At 46.2% G+C, this 16,708-nt stretch overlaps 1 protein-coding gene across 9 annotated transcripts in view; it reads left to right on the forward strand.

Moving 5' to 3' along the window:
- BIRC6 (baculoviral IAP repeat containing 6) overlaps window positions 1-16,708 on the forward strand; it is a 771,630-nt gene that overhangs the window by 377,042 nt on the left and 377,880 nt on the right. For all 9 annotated transcript variants that reach the window (XM_063917949.1, XM_063917953.1, XM_063917952.1 and 6 more), the window contains 3 exons: window positions 7,323-7,433; window positions 8,658-8,791; window positions 10,522-10,649. In XM_063917949.1, coding sequence (XP_063774019.1) covers window positions 7,323-7,433; window positions 8,658-8,791; window positions 10,522-10,649 — 373 coding nt within the window. The remainder of the gene's footprint in view (window positions 1-7,322; window positions 7,434-8,657; window positions 8,792-10,521; window positions 10,650-16,708) is intronic.

The raw sequence follows: 16,708 nt of genomic DNA on the forward strand, positions 1-16,708 counted from the left end.
GGACGCGAAAGCGGCGAGTGCTTTCGTACGGGACCGTCCTGTTACAGATACCCTAGATAGGGATAGTTTCATTTTAACGCTGGGTTATATCAGGGATGCCGCAGCATACCTGAAGGAAGCTGCTTGAGATATTGGCATTTTGGGATCAAAAGCCAATGCTATGGCTATTTCAGCTAGGAGGGCATTGTGGATTCATCAATGGAATGCTGATGCTGACTCAAAGAAACCTATGGAGTCTCTCCCATATAAAGGTAGCGTCTTGTTTGGTGACGGTCTCGCCGATTTGGTATCTACGGCTACCGCGGGTAAGTCGTCTTTTGTCTTATGTTCCTCCACAGCAAAAGAAAACATCAGTTTCAGATGCAGTCCTTTCGGCCAAATAAATACAAAAAGGGCCGAAGTTATTCCTTCCTTGCTAATAGAGGAAGAGGTAAAGGTAAAAGATCTCCTGCTGTGGCAGGGTCCCAGGTGCAGAAGTCCGCCCCGGCTTCTGCCAAATCCACCGCATGACGCTGGGGCTACTCTGCAGGAGTCTGCACCGGCGGGGGCACATCTCCAACTCTTCAGTCAGTTCTGGGTTCGTTCGGGCCTGGACCCATGGGTGTTGGAAATAGTGTCCCAAGGGTACAAACTAGAGTTTCAAGACATTCCCCTTCGACGATTTTTCAAATCGGCCTTACCAGCTTCTCCTCCGGACAGGGAGGTGGTATGCGATGCAATACAAAAGCTGTGTCAAAATCAAGTGATTATCAAGGTGCCCCCGTCACAACAGGGAGAGGGCTTTTATTCGAGCCTGTTCGTGGCCCCAAAGCCGGACGGCTCGGTCAGACCAATTCTGAACCTAAAATCCCTCAATTTCTGTCTAAAAAAGTTCAAGTTCAAGATGGAGTCTCTCCGAGCAGTGATCTCCAGTCTGGAAGAAGGGGATTTTATGGTGTCGGTCGACATAAAGGAGGCCTACTTACACATCCCCATATATCCTCCGCATCAGGCTTACCTGAGGTTTGCCTTTCAGGATTGTCATTACCAGTTTGGTCTGTCCACGGCTCCGAGGGTTTTCACCAAAGTAATGGCGGAAATGATGGTTCTCCTGCGCAAGCCAGGAGTCACAATTATCCCGTACTTGGACGATCTCCTGATAAAGGCGAGATCCAGGGAGCGATTGCTGCAGAGCATTACGACTTCCTTGTCAGTTCTGCAACAACACGGTTGGCTCCTAAACTTGCCAAAGTCACAGTTGAGTCCGACAAAATGACTGTCGTTTTCGGGAATGATTCTGGACACGGAATTACAGAGAGTTTTCCTTCCAGAAGAGAAGGCTCTGTAAATTCAGAGTCTGGTCAAACAAATTCTGAAACCAGCGAGTGTCAATCCATCAATGCACTCGGTTGCTGGGGAAGATGGTTGCGGCCTACGAGGCCATTCCAATTGGCAGGTTCCATGCCAGAGTGTTTCAGTGGGATCTGTTGGACAAGTGGTCCGGATCCCATCTGCACATGCACCGGAAAATAATCCTGTCCTCAAAGACCAGAATCTCGCTCCTGTGGTGGCTGCACAGCTCTCACCTCCTAGAGGGACGCAGGTTCGGGATCCAGGATTGGATCCTAATTACCACGGATGCGAGTCTCCGAGGCTGGGGAGCGGTCACACAAGGGGAAACTTTCCAGGGAAGATGGTCAAGCCAGGAAGTTTCTCTACACATAAACGTGTTGGAGTTAAGGGCCATTTACAACGGCCTTCTTCAAGCGGAACATCTTTTTCGCAACCTGCCTGTCCTGATACAGTCGGACAATATAACAGCGGTGGCGCACATAAACCGCCAGGGCGGAACAAAGAGCAGAGCGGCAAGGGCAGAGGCCACAGAAGTTCTCCGCTGGGCGGAAAGACATACAATCGCTCTGTCGGCGATATTCATTCCAGGAGTGGACAACTGGGAAGCAGACTTCCTCAGCATACACGATTTCCATCCGGGAGAGTGGGGTCTTCATCAAGAGGTCTTCGCATAAGTGACAAGTATTTGGGGAATTCCTCAAATAGACATGATGGCGTCTCGCCTCAACAAGAAACTTCAGAGATATTGTTCCAGGTCGAGAGACCCTCAAGCAATAGCAGTGGACACCCTAGTGACACCGTAGGTGTTTCAGTCGGTGTACGTCTTCCCTCCGCTTCCGCTCATTTCAAAGGTACTGAAGATCATAAGAAGGACAAAGGTTCAGGCGATACTCATTGTTCCGGACTGGCCAATAAGGGCTTGGTATCCAGATCTTCAGGAATTAATCGTAGGAAATCCTTGGCCTCTTCCTCTACGAGAGGATCTGTTACAGCAGGGGCCGTGCGTGTATCAAGACTTACCGCGGCTTTGTTTGACGGCTTGGCGGTTGAACGCCGGATCCTAGTGAAGTCATTCCCACACTTCTTCGGGCTAGAAAAGAAGCAACGGCTAAACATTATCACCGTATTTGGAGAAAATATGTGTCTTGGTGAGTCCAAGAGGGTTCCTACGGAAGAATTTCAGCTAGGCCGGTTTCTCCATTTTCTGCAAGCTGGTGTGGATGCGGGCCTAAAGTTGGGCTCAATTAAAGTACAAATTTCGGCCTTTTCAATTTTCTTTCAAAAAGAATTGGCTTCTCTCCCGGAAGTTCAGACTTTCGTGAAAGGCATGCTGCACATCCAACCTCCATTTGTGCCCCCGGTGGCACCGTGGGATCTTAACGTGGTGTTGCAGTTCCTTCAATCACATTGGTTTGAACCTTTACAGAAGATAGAGTTAAAATTTCTCACATGGAAAGTGGTCATGCTGTTGGCCTTGGCATCCGCAAGGCGGGTGTCTGAGTTAGCGGCCTTGTCTCACAAGAGCCCATATTTAATCGTCCATGAAGATAGAGCAGAGTTGAGGACTCGTCAACAGTTTCTTCCGAAGGTGGTTTCATCGTTCCACATGAACCACCCTATTGTGGTGCCTGTGGCTACTGCCGCTTTCTCGGAGTCAAAATCCCTCGATGTGGTTAGGGCTTTGAAGATTTATGTCGCCAGGACGGCTCAACTTAAGAAAACAGGCGCTTTGTTTGTCCTGCATGCTCCCAACAAGATTGGGAATCCTGCTTCTAAGCAGACTATTGCGCGTTGGATCTGTACTACAATTCAGAATGCTCATTCTACGTTTGGTTTGCCGTTGCCAAAATCAGTGAAGGCCCACTCTACCAGAAAGGTGGCCTCATCCTGGGCGGCTTCCCGGGGGGTCTCTGTGTTACAACTTTGCCGAGCAGCTACTTGGTCGGGTGCAAACACGTTTGCGAAATTTTACAAATTTGACACCCTGGCTGATGAGGACCTCAGGTTTGGTCAATCGGTGCTGCAGAGTCATCCGCACTCTCCCGCCCGTTCTGGAGCTTTGGTATAACCCCATGGTTCTTGAAGTGTCCGCAGCATCCTCTAGGACTTATGTGAAAATAGGATTTTAATACCTACTGGTAAATCCTTTTTTCCTAGTACGTAGAGGATGCTGGGCGCCTGTCCCAGTGCGGACTCTATCTGCAGTAATTACTTATTAGTTATTGGTCATGTTATACACGAGTTGTGTTTCTGTTATGGTCAGCCTGTTGCTGACATTGTTCATGCCGTTGACTGGATTTCTGTTGAATGCCATGTTGTACGGCGTGTTTGTGGTGTGAGCTGGTATGTATCTCACCGTTAGTTTAACAATAAATAATTTTCCTCTAAATGTCCGTCTCCCTGGGCGCAGTTCCTATAACTGGAGTCTGGAGGAGTGGCATAGAGAGAGGAGCCAGTTCACACCCATTCAAAGTCTTAAAGTGCCCATGGTTCTTGAAGTGTCCCCAGCATCCTCTACGGACTAGGAGAAAAGGATTTACCGGTAGGTATTAAAATCCTATTATTGGCTCACTCTGCATTTCTATTGGTCGTAATAGAAAAACTTGATTTTGTTTTGTGTTCTGTCTTTTCATACTAGTGGGGTTATTGATTGCTTTTTTGGACAGATATACATTGTTTATACAATTGTTTCCTATTTGACGTGATGTGGTATCAAACATATATAAATGTAAATAATGTTATTTCTAATAATCTAATGCATAGGTCTTCAAACTCTGTCCCCAGAGCCCCAAACAGAAATGGTTCATGTTTGTCAGGTCTCCTCACAGAATCAGAAGTGAATTAGCTCCACCTGTGGAACTTGTAAATGTGTCAGTGAGTAGTGAATACACCTGTGCATCTGCTAGGTGACCTGGAAAATGTGAACGGTTTGGTGTCCTGTTGACAGAGTTTGAGAACCACTAATATACTTGGGTTTCTGTATTGTTTGCTGCATATATTAAATTGACATCTCATGTTGACAGGATGGGCTTACACTCATTTAACATCAGTAGATTAAATGTATGGATTACTCTGGTGGTAATTGGACACTCAGATTTTTTAACAGCTGTTGATGAGCATTACACATTACTGTTCCTAGTAATAGTGTTCTGATGCAGTAAGACACTCTACCTATATTCCTGTTGCCTACAGATGAGCACCAACACGCACAACCATCCCATGGCTGTCCTGTGTTCAGCCATACCTCCCAACATGACTCTCTCCAGGAGGGACAGAATGCTCTGCTCCTGGACTTCCCTCTTAATTTATGATTGCCATCACCTGTGCTGACACACCTTTCTTATCCATTATCCTGTTCAAAACATGTGTCGGCAATCAGAAATTTAGAAAAAAAGTCCAGAAGCAGAGCATTGTGTCCCTCCTGGAGAGGGTCATGTTGGGAGGTATGGTTCAGCCCATGCCCTGAGTCTATTTTCTGCCTGCTGCCAACAATCACGATCCAAAATTAAGTGGCAAGGAGAATCCAGCCACAGTCAATGGCAAAATAAGTGCTTCAGAAGCTACACATCACCAAGAGCACACAGTGAAGGATCCATTTGGTAGCAGTGGCTGTTTAAATTCAACTGGGACATTACGTTAGTGGCCAAGTTACACCTGTAGTAAATTAACATAAAATGACCGGAAGAGAAACTATAAAATTGAACTTTGCAGCATGGTAAAGCAAAGTCCATCCTGTCAGGTTTAACTGGCAGCAATCAATGAGATACTGTCACAAGCAGTACCGTAACTAGACATTTTAGCGCTGTGTGCAAGAAACCGCATCGGCGCCCCTCCCCTAAATTCCCCCCACCCCCAATATTCAAAACAGGGCCAGTGCGCGTCGTAGGTGTGCGCCAAAAATATAGGGGTGGCTTCATGGGGAAGGGACGTGGCCACAAAATAATACCAATTCATATTATTATATATTGCACAGTAGACTCCATTATTCAAGTTACGCCAAACAGTAGTGCCACTTACACATATTATGCCAGGTAGAATCCACTTTGACACAATACAGCAGGTAGAATCCACTCTAACACATTACGGCAGGTAGAATCCTCTCTGACACATTACAGCAGGTAGAGCTCCTTTTGTCACATTACGGCAGGTAGAATCCCCTCTGAAACATTACGGCAGGTAGAATCCCCTCTAACACATTACGGCAGGTAGAGCTCCTTTTGTCACATTACGGCAGGTAGAATCCCCTCTGACACATTACGGCAGGTAGAATCCCCTCTGACACATTACGGCAGGTAGAGCTCCTTTTGTCACATTACGGCAGGTAGAATCCCCTCTGACACATTACGGCAGGTAGAATCCCCTCTGACACATTACGGCAGGTAGAATCCCCTCTGACACATTACGGCAGGTAGAGCTCCTTTTGTCACATTACGGCAGGTAGAATCCCCTCTGACACATTACGGCAGGTAGAATCCCCTCTGACACATTACGGCAGGGAGAATCCCCTCTGACACATTACGCCAGGTAGAGCTCCTTTTGTCACATTACGGCAGGTAGAATCCCCTCTGACACATTACGGCAGGGAGAATCCCCTCTGACACATTACGGCAGGTAGAGCTCCTTTTGTCACATTACGGCAGGTAGAATCCCATCTGACACATTATGGTGTGTATTTAACCCACCCACCCGCCTGAAATATCCTGCATTTGCCCATGTGCCCACCAATGGTGAAGGCATTGGTGCTGGACAGGGAACCTTTTCCTGTTCAATTTAGCTGCCCAGATGACTGTTTGCACAATTTGACAGAAGCACCAGCTTGACAGAAGTCATCACCACATGGTTATGGCTATGTGACGTGTCCCACAGCCCAAGCTTCTCTAAGTTTGGTCTCAATCAGAGACCAGGATTCTAACATGCTTCCCAGACATATGGAGATGAATTTACAGAGATTTAGTAATCTTACTAGCCCAGTGAGGGACAGAGTGCAGAAGATCTGTTGGAGTTGGTCACACGTGTCAAAAATGGCTGCTACAAAATAAGAGTAAAAAAGCCTGTTTGTGGCAACAATAATTCCATCACAACTGGACGCACCACTTTGGTTGATGGCAAGTATCTATTTTCCAAGTATCACCAGCAGGAGTAGTTGTTGATAGTGGGATACTAACGTGAAGAGGAAAATCAACACATCTGTAAAGCCCCCTCCCTAGCAGGGTGTCAGAGTAACCACATTCTAGTCCTTATCCAGAGGTTGATGCAGTGGCGATGTTGCATGCCAACGGCCAATGTTGTAATTCTGCGCATGCATCCTGTTTGTTACTGCTTACAGAAGACACAGTACAGATTCGGAAGCAGAGTCTGTGATTTTAGTGGGCATATCTGGGAGGTAAGAGGGGGCATGCTCTAAGCAGACGTGGGCATGTGTTGCCAAATGTGGCTGAGTGTAAAGAGGTAGAACAGCTCACAAAGGAAGTCATACAGTGACTCTGCAGCTGCCATAGGACTGATGCAAGTGCCGAAGGTGCGTCCAGTGATGCACCGATGGCGCACCTAAAGACGCTCCGAGGCAGAATTGCACAGTTTTTAAAGAAGCTGAAAGCTGGCATCTCAGTATTAAGGAAATCTGCTCCGGCATTAGCATAATACACAGATGCCTCTGTGGCCGACTCAGAATCCGACCCTATGTCACTTTTGTTTTTATATTCAGCTTTCTGACAAGCTTCTGAAACTTAAAAATATTGAAATATTGCGGAAGGTTGGTAGTTATTTTATTTTTGACAGACAGACGTGTATGTAATACCTGGTAGAAGACTTTATTCCATGGAAATGTCATACTATGGGGAGCACTGGTAATGTTGCAGCGTGCTTTGCTGTACGGTTGATGCTTATTAAGTGTGGCGTCTTCCCAAGCTCTCTTACTGGTTAGCTGCTATCCTTTATGGCTATGTGTATGTCTGAACATTAATCTGTTTTATATCTTTTGGTTATTTTAGCTTCTATAACAAGCTTTTTAACAGTCCTGGCCTGGCATCCAAATACTTTGCTTCGGACATGGTGCCTTGTGCTTCACAGCCTCACTCTCATGACAAACATGCAACTGAACGGTGAGTGAACATACACTGTAATTGGGATATTCAATTAGTCCCAAAGAGACATTGGGTGTAAAAACCACTGATGTTTCTTTGGGTTTTGCAGTCGGGCTGTTCGGTTAGCTCGTCCGTTAAAAAGTGCATTTTCACCTGAAAACACACAGGTTTAGTGAAACCTGTGTGTTTTCAGGTGAAATAGCCCCATTTTCAGATTAAAACGGGGCTGCTATCGGGGAATTTGCTTCGCCTGCCGGAGGCAGGTGAAACAAAATTCTAGATAAGCCACAGCATGCGCCGGTTTATCGGGGCTTATTAGATAGCCCCCCCCCCAGCGATACTTTGCACCCGACAGTATGTGCAGGTAATTCAATATCCCCCATGTCTTTTATATTGTGTTCATGCCAATAAAATAATTTTCACTTTTTCTACTTATCTTTTCCTTAATGTAATTTATACAGTATATCCTTCCAGTGTTACCATCACCATTTTCCTTATCATAACTTCCATACAGCACTGTTTCTGCATTCACCTGAAATCACTTAGGGACTTCTGTTTTGGTTTAGGGCATCAAGTAACAGCAAGCAACCTCCTTTAGGCCTACCAAGTTATGTTAGTGGGGCTTGTCTGTACCCCTGTTCCCCCTACCCTCCCCCCTACCCTGTCCCCTTGTTCCCCCACGTTCACGCACAGATTCTTATTTCTTATACAAGAGGCAGGTAGAGGGTAAATGTTCCTGGTATTGCATACCGTGTTACTGCTTTGGGTCACTGATTGGGTATGAGCAAAGCACTTCATTGACTTAATTGCTGTGCATGTTCATATTATCAAGCATATGTATCAGTGTGTGCGGTTACAGGGACAGATGTTGGGGAAAGGTTTGTACGGTGAGGCTGCTGGTGATTAAGAGACTGTTAAAATTAATAAGGCTCCTAGCCAGTCAGACATTGCATCCAGTCTATACCACTTCTGTAGATTTGCATACCTCACTAGTCTTGCTCTGGAACAGATCTGACTAATGGATACAGTACAGTGGGTTTGCCATGGAACACTTCAGTGCCTGAACATTTTAAGAAAAGCGATACTTCCCTTTAACACATTTTGTCTTCCCTTACAAATGTTTTGGTTCATAGTTCAAAACTTATTAAGGTAAGGGCAAATATGTGATTTCTATCTACAAGAAAATAAAATACGCACAGTAGATGTGTATTTACTTGTGTGTTATCTGCTTTCATACTATAGCTGGACCTAGCAACACTATTGGAGCTCAGGAAAACACTGCCCAACTGCTGGTATCAGACACAAATCTCCTTCATGTACTTGTGAAATTCCTCTCAGGAACAAATCCCCATGGGACCAACCAGCACAGCCCCCAGGTAATGTCTATTCTGTGCATATTAATTCATCTTGGAGTTTTTAGCCCTGTGATAAATATAAAGTGTGAAGGTGTGATAATATTTCAGCAGTGGAAGCTTATGATTTGTTTCTCCAGTTTGCTATAGTAATTTCCAAAAGTGCAAAATATCTTCAGCTACAATATATATTCTGTGCAAAAGGATGTCTCCATCTATAGTATAGTATATTCCTTTTGCTCCTCCTTTTTTTTGTTCCGCGCCAGTGCACGAGGCAGGAGGTTGGCAGAGGGGCACTCTCCTCAATAATTCCTCACCGCCTTTTCTTTTGTTTTCTGCATAATGACAGCTTCATTTATAATGTTGAGTGGTGAAGGTTTGTCTATCTCCTCTGTCTGGGATTTACATGTTGGGCATCCTCACCCCAGTGACTCCAACAGCATCACCGATCCTCCCATCACAGTTAAGTGCCCTTGGCTTAATAGCCTTAACAGTGGGCATTGCCGATGAAGATGAGAAGTTTCTTTGCCTTGAAGTGGGATATAAGCATCATCAGACCGCTTTAGGCAATCTGTTTATTCCCTATGAATAAGTCTGTTTGACTCGTTGTTCCATATACTGTATTATCGTGGAATGCGTATCCTCCATTTGTCACTCCCTGCATTTGCGGATGTTTATAATGTAATATATTTATTATATACTGTATTTTGTTGATATATATTACTCTCAGCACATTTTCATATGAGAGCCAGCAAGGGGAAATGTTCCAGTCAAGTAATGTTGTGACAGAATGGACTTACGTTGCCACTCTGGGTGGGGATTTGTTTTGTGTTTACTCTTACTGTTGGTAACCTGCTGTTACTGAAACTGTTACAAATGCTTTTTGGCTAAGAAACTCACTGTTGGAGAGTAGTCTCAGAAGACTCCTTCGCTAACATATGGAACCACTTACTTCTGAGTGCTATGTACGTGTAGATACCCCTTGACTGGTGACTGGGCCTGGTTCTTTCTGACGTCTTAACTGTGACCCAGATCTGCAGTATAGCAGGGCATCTGGGTTTAACACAGGGCACCAAAAGGATCGCTTAAAAAGCTAACTCTTCTGTAGGGTGAAGCTTTTTATGAGAGAAGCACATCTTGGAATAACAACATGATTTTAGGAAGAGGTGTTTATTACTCAGTAGTTGATCTTTTACACACCATTTAAAGTTAGTAACAATATACACACATTACAAATTAAGTACCTTTGCATGAAGTTTGGATGGCCTTTTTAGACATTTTATACACACCTTTTATGTAAATAGTGTAGTTAACTCTGTGACATAGGGGAAGATGTACTAAGCCAATCAGCTCCTGGCATTTTACAGGCTGTGTGAAAACTGACAGGTGCTGAATGGTTGGTACTTTCTTTCTAAACTTTATCCCTCTCCAAGACTGAGTACATCTGCCCCATAACACTGTGGTTTAATTCAGTTGGTTTATATCTGCTTACAAGGTTGTGCTTGCATACAGTTATACGTTTGCACACTTTGTTTGCCTTGTATTGCATTCTCCTGATCTCGCAATAGTGCTGTATTTATTAGAATGAGGAATGTTGCGTCTATATTCATGAATGAACCAGAAATAGCAAAAAATCATTGATGGTCCATCCATCATCCATTGAGACTAGTGTTTTCATAGTGATTTATATATATCTGTATCTATGTAAAGGTATTTCTTTAACAGTGATGTAATATGTTGGTATTTTGGTACAGGTTGGGCCCACTGCTACTCAGGCAATGCAGGAGTTCCTGACACGACTACAAGTCCATCTCTCTTCTACCAGCCCCCAGATGTTCAGTGAATTTCTATTAAAGCTGATACACATACTCTCAACAGAAAGGTATGCTCTAGTCTGATTATTAATGATCATATGCTTTAGAGTCACAGCTTAATGCATTTTATAATAATGTAAATTGTGTTTACAGATTCTAACATAAGTAAGTGTAAATGCTAAATTATTTCTCTGACGTCCTAGTGGATGCTGGGACTCCGTCAGGACCATGGGGAATAGCGGCTCCGCAGGAGACAGGGCACAAAATTTAAAAGTTTGACCACTAGGTGGTGTGTACTGGCTCCTCCCCCTATGACCCTCCTCCAAGCCTCAGTTAGGTTTTTGTGCCCGTCCGAGCAGGGTGCAATCTAGGTGGCTCTCCTAAAGAGCTGCTTAGAAAAAGTTTGTTAGGTTTTTTATTTTCAGTGAGTCCTGCTGGCAACAGGCTCACTGCAACGAGGGACTTAGGGGAGAAGAAGTGAACTCACCTGCGTGCAGGATGGATTTGCTTCTTAGGCTACTGGACACTAGCTCCAGAGGGACAATCACAGGTACAGCCTGGATGGGTCACCGGAGCCGCGCCGCCGACCCCCTTGCAGATGCCGAATAGAGAAGAGGTCCAGAAACCGGCGGCAGAAGACGTCTCAGTCTTCATGAGGTAGCGCACAGCACTGCAGCTGTGCGCCATTGCTCTCCGCACACTTCACACCAGCGGTCACTGAGGGTGCAGGGCGGCGGGGGGGGCGCCCTGGGCAGCAATGTAATATACCTATTCTGGCTAAAATATATCACATATAGCCCCTGGGGCTATATGGATGTATTTAACCCCTGCCAGGTTCCAAAAAAACCGGGAGAAGAAGCCCGCCGAAAAGGGGGCGGGGCCTATTCTCCTCAGCACACAGCGCCATTTTCCTGCCCAGCTCCGCTGCGAGGAAGGCTCCCAGGACTCTCCCCTGCACTGCACTACAGAAACAGGGTAAAAACAGAGAGGGGGGGCACTTATTGGCGATATTTATAATATTTGAGCTGCTATAAAGGGAACACACTTATTAAGGTTGTCCCTATATATATATATATATATATATATATATATATATATATATATATATATATATATATATATATATTATAGCGCTTGGGTGTGTGCTGGCAAACTCTCCCTCTGTCTCCCCAAAGGGCTAGTGGGGTCCTGTCTTCTATCAGAGCATTCCCTGTGTGTCTGCTGTGTCGGTACGTGTGTGTCGACATGTATGAGGACGATGTTGGCGTGGAGGCGGAGCAATTGCCTGTAATGGTGATGTCACCCCCTAGGGAGTCGACACCAGAATGGATGGCTTTGTTTATGGAATTACGGGATAGTGTCAGCACGCTACAAAAGTCGGTTGACGACATGAGACAGCCGGCAAACCAGTTAGTACCTGTCCAGGCGTCTCAGACACCGTCAGGGGCTGTAAAACGCCCTTTACCTCAGTCGGTCGACACAGACCCAGACACTGACACTGAATCCAGTGTCGACGGTGAAGAAACAAACGTATGTTCCAGTAGGGCCACACGTTATATGATCACGGCAATGAAGTACTGCAAGTACCACAAAAAGGGGTATTATGTGGGGTGTGAAAAAACTACCGATAGTTTTTCCTGAATCAGAGGAACTGAATGAAGTGTGTGATGAAGCGTGGGTTACCCCAGATAGAAAACTGCTAATTTCAAAGAAGTTATTGGCATTATACCCTTTCCCGCCAGAGGTTAGGGCGCGCTGGGAAACACCTCCTAGGGTGGATAAGGCGCTCACACGCTTATCAAAGCAAGTGGCGTTACCGTCTCCTGATACGGCCGCCCTCAAGGATCCAGCTGATAGGAGGCTGGAGAATACATTAAAAAGTATATACACACATACGGGTGTTATACTGAGACCAGCAATCGCCTCAGCCTGGATGTGCAGTGCTGGCGTGGCTTGGTCGGAGTCACTGTCTGAAAATATTGATACCCTGGATAGGGACAGTATTTTACTGACTATAGAGCAGTTAAAGGATGCATTTCTTTATATGCGAGATGCACAGAGAGATATTTGCACTCTGGCATCAAGAGTAAGTGCGATGTCCATATCTGCCAGAAGAAGTTTATGGACGCGCCAGTGGTCAGGTGATGCGGATTCCAAACGACATATGGAAGTATTGCCGTATAAGGGGGAGGAATTATTTGGGGTCGGTCTATCAGATCTGGTGGCCACGGCAACGGCCGGAAAATCCACCTTTTTACCCCAGGTCACCTCCCAGCAGAAAAAGCCGCAGGCTTTTCAGCCGCAGTCCTTTCGTTCCTATAAGAACAAACGAGCAAAAGGACATTCCTATTTGCCCCGAGGCAAAGGAAAGGGTAAGAGACTGCAACAAGCAGCTCCTTCCCAGGAGCAGAAGCCCTCCCCGGCTTCTACAAAGGCGTCAGCATGACGCTGGGACCTTACAAGCAGACTCAGGGGCGGTGGGGGGTCGCCTCAAACATTTCAGCGCACAGTGGGCTCACTCGCAGGTGGACCCCTGGATCCTGCAGGTAGTATCTCAGGGTTACAGGTTGGAATTCGAGAAGTCCCCTCCTCGCCGTTTCCTAAAGTCTGCTTTGCCAACGTCTCCCTCCGACAGGGCGACGGTATTGGAGGCCATTCACAAGCTGTATTCTCAGCAGGAGATAGTCAAGGTACCCCTCCTACAACAGGGACAGGGGTATTACTCCACGCTATTTGTGGTACCGAAGCCGGACGGCTCGGTAAGACCGATTCTAAATCTAAAATCTCTGAACCTGTACATACAAAAATTCAAGTTCAAGGTGGAGTCACTCAGAGCAGTGATAGCGAATCTGGAAGAAGGGGATTTTATGGTGTCCTTGGACATCAAAGATGCTTACCTTCATGTTCCAATTTGTCCTTCACACCAAGGGTACCTCAGGTTCGTGGTCCAAAACTGTCATTATCAGTTTCAGACGCTGCCGTTTGGATTGTCCACGGCACCCCGGGTCTTTACCAAGGTAATGGCCGAAATGATGATCCTTCTTCGAAGAGAAGGCGTCTTAATTATCCCTTACTTGGACGATCTCCTGATAAGGGCAAGATCCAGAGAACAGCTGGAGGTCGGAGTAGCACTAACCCAAGTAGTGCTCCAACAACACGGGTGGATTCTGAATTTTCCAAAATCCCAACTGATCCCGACGACACGTCTGTTGTTCCTAGGGATGATTCTGGACACTGTTCAGAAAAAGGTATTTCTTCCGGAGGAGAAAGCCAGGGAGTTATCCGATCTAGTCAGGAACCTCCTAAAACCAGGAAAAGTATCTGTGCTTCAATGCACAAGAGTCCTGGGAAAAATGGTAGCTTCTTACGAAGCGATTCCATTCGGCAGATTCCATGCACGAACTTTTCAGTGGGATCTGCTGGACAAATGGTCCGGATGGCATCTGCAGATGCATCAGCGGATAAAATTGTCCACAAGGACAAGAGTGTCTCTGCTATGGTGGTTGCAGAGTGCTCATCTGTTAGAGGGCCGCAGATTCGGCATACAGAACTGGGTCCTAGTGACCACGGATGCCAGCCTGAGAGGCTGGGGAGCGGTCACACAGGGAAGAAACTTCCAGGGCGTGTGGTCAAGCCTGGAGACGTCTCTTCACATAAATATACTGGAGCTAAGAGCAATCTACAATGCTCTAAGCCTGGCAAAACCTCTGCTTCAGGGTCAGCCGGTGTTGATTCAGTCGGACAACATCACGGCAGTCGCCCACGTAAACAGACAAGGCGGCACAAGAAGCAGGAGGGCAATGGCAGAAGCTGCAAGGATTCTCCGCTGGGCAGAAAATCATGTGTTAGCACTGTCAGCTGTGTTCATCCCGGGAGTGGACAACTGGGAAGCAGACTTCCTCAGCAGACGGCAAAGGGGAGTAAGAACGATACTCGTGGCTCCGGATTGGCCAAGAAGAACTTGGTACCCGGAACTTCATGAGATGCTCACGGAAGATCCGTGGCCTCTACCTCTAAGACGGGACCTGCTTCAGCAGGGACCGTGTCTATTCCAAGACTTACCGCGGCTGCGTTTGACGGCATGGCGGTTGAACGCCGAATCCTAAGGGAAAAAGGCATTCCGAAAGAGGTCATCCCTACCCTGGTAAAAGCCAGGAAGGAGGTGACTGCACAACATTATCACCGCATTTGGAGAAAATATGTTGCGTGGTGTGAGGCCAGGAAGGCCCCGACGGAGGAATTTCAACTGGGTCGATTCCTACATTTCCTGCAAACAGGATTGTCTATGGGCCTCAAATTAGGGTCCATTAAGGTTCAAATTTCGGCCCTGTCGATTTTCTTCCAGAAAGAATTGGCTTCAGTTCCTGAAGTCCAGACTTTTGTAAAAGGAGTACTACATATACAGCCCCCGGTTGTGCCCCCAGTGGCACCGTGGGATCTTAATGTAGTTTTGGATTTTCTCAAATCCCATTGGTTTGAGCCACTCAAATCGGTGGATTTGAAATATCTTACATGGAAAGTAACCATGCTACTGGCCCTGGCTTCAGCCAGGAGAGTGTCAGAATTGGCGGCTTTATCGTATAAAAGCCCATATCTGATTTTCCATTCGGACAGGGCAGAACTGCGGACGCGTCCTCACTTTCTGCCTAAGGTGGTTTCAGCGTTTCACCTGAACCAGCCTATTGTGGTGCCTGCGGCTACTAGCGATTTGGAGGATTCCAAGTTGCTGGACGTTGTCAGAGCATTGAAAATATATATTTCAAGGACGGCTGGAGTCAGAAAATCTGACTCGCTGTTTATACTGTATGCACCCAACAAGCTGGGTGCTCCTGCTTCTAAGCAGACGATTGCTCGTTGGATTTGTAGCACAATTCAACTTGCACATTCTGTGGCAGGCCTGCCACAGCCTAAATCTGTCAAGGCCCATTCCACAAGGAAGGTGGGCTCATCTTGGGCGGCTGCCCGAGGGGTCTCGGCATTACAACTCTGCCGAGCAGCTACGTGGTCAGGGGAGAACACGTTTGTAAAATTCTACAAATTTGATACCCTGGCTAAGGAGGACCTGGAGTTCTCCCATTCGGTACTGCAGAGTCATCCGCACTCTCCCGCCCGTTTGGGAGCTTTGGTATAATCCCCATGGTCCTGACGGAGTCCCAGCATCCACTAGGACGTCAGAGAAAATAAGATTTTACTTACCGATAAATCTATTTCTCGTAGTCCGTAGTGGATGCTGGGCGCCCATCCCAAGTGCGGATTGTCTGCAATACTTGTACATAGTTATTGTTACAAAAAAATCGGGTTGTTATTGTTGTGAGCCGTCTGTTCAGAGGCTCCTACGTTTGTCATACTGTTAACTGGGTTCAGATCACAAGTTGTACGGTGTGATTGGTGTGGCTGGTATGAGTCTTACCCGGGATTCAAAATCCTTCCTTATTGTGTACGCTCGTCCGGGCACAGTATCCTAACTGAGGCTTGGAGGAGGGTCATAGGGGGAGGAGCCAGTACACACCACCTAGTGGTCAAACTTTTAAATTTTGTGCCCTGTCTCCTGCGGAGCCGCTATTCCCCATGGTCCTGACGGAGTCCCAGCATCCACTACGGACTACGAGAAATAGATTTATCGGTAAGTAAAATCTTATTTTTATGTTACTATGGTAAGACTGAAGTTTGTTTCAGGTTTATAATACTGTAGTTTGTTGGATCCTATTCCATTTGATCTGCATTGCAGTGACCCTGCTATTGTGACTGAATGAGTCTCAAACAGCATATTAAAACCGTTTATTGCTGTGATACACATTTCATACTCTTTGGTGCACTGAAAAGAGCACCACTAGTTGTGTTGGACAGCCTTGCAAGTGCCACTTCCACTTTCCGCACTTAAACCATAAATGTATACAATTTGTTGATATCCGGTCTTTACGTCGACAGTCATTAGGTTGACCACTATTGGTCGACATGCTTTAGGTTGACATGGTCACTAGGTCGCCATGGCAAAGATCGACACATGAAAAAGGTTGACATGACATTTTTCTAATTTTTCTCTTTCATTCAACTGGGGGACGCTGCACACTTACTGATGGGTTAGTGTGTGTGGGGAGGGAGTTTGGCACAGAACCTATAGCAACTA

Source organism: Pseudophryne corroboree, chromosome 4, assembly GCF_028390025.1.
Source record: "Pseudophryne corroboree isolate aPseCor3 chromosome 4, aPseCor3.hap2, whole genome shotgun sequence".
Lineage (NCBI taxonomy): Eukaryota > Metazoa > Chordata > Amphibia > Anura > Myobatrachidae > Pseudophryne > Pseudophryne corroboree.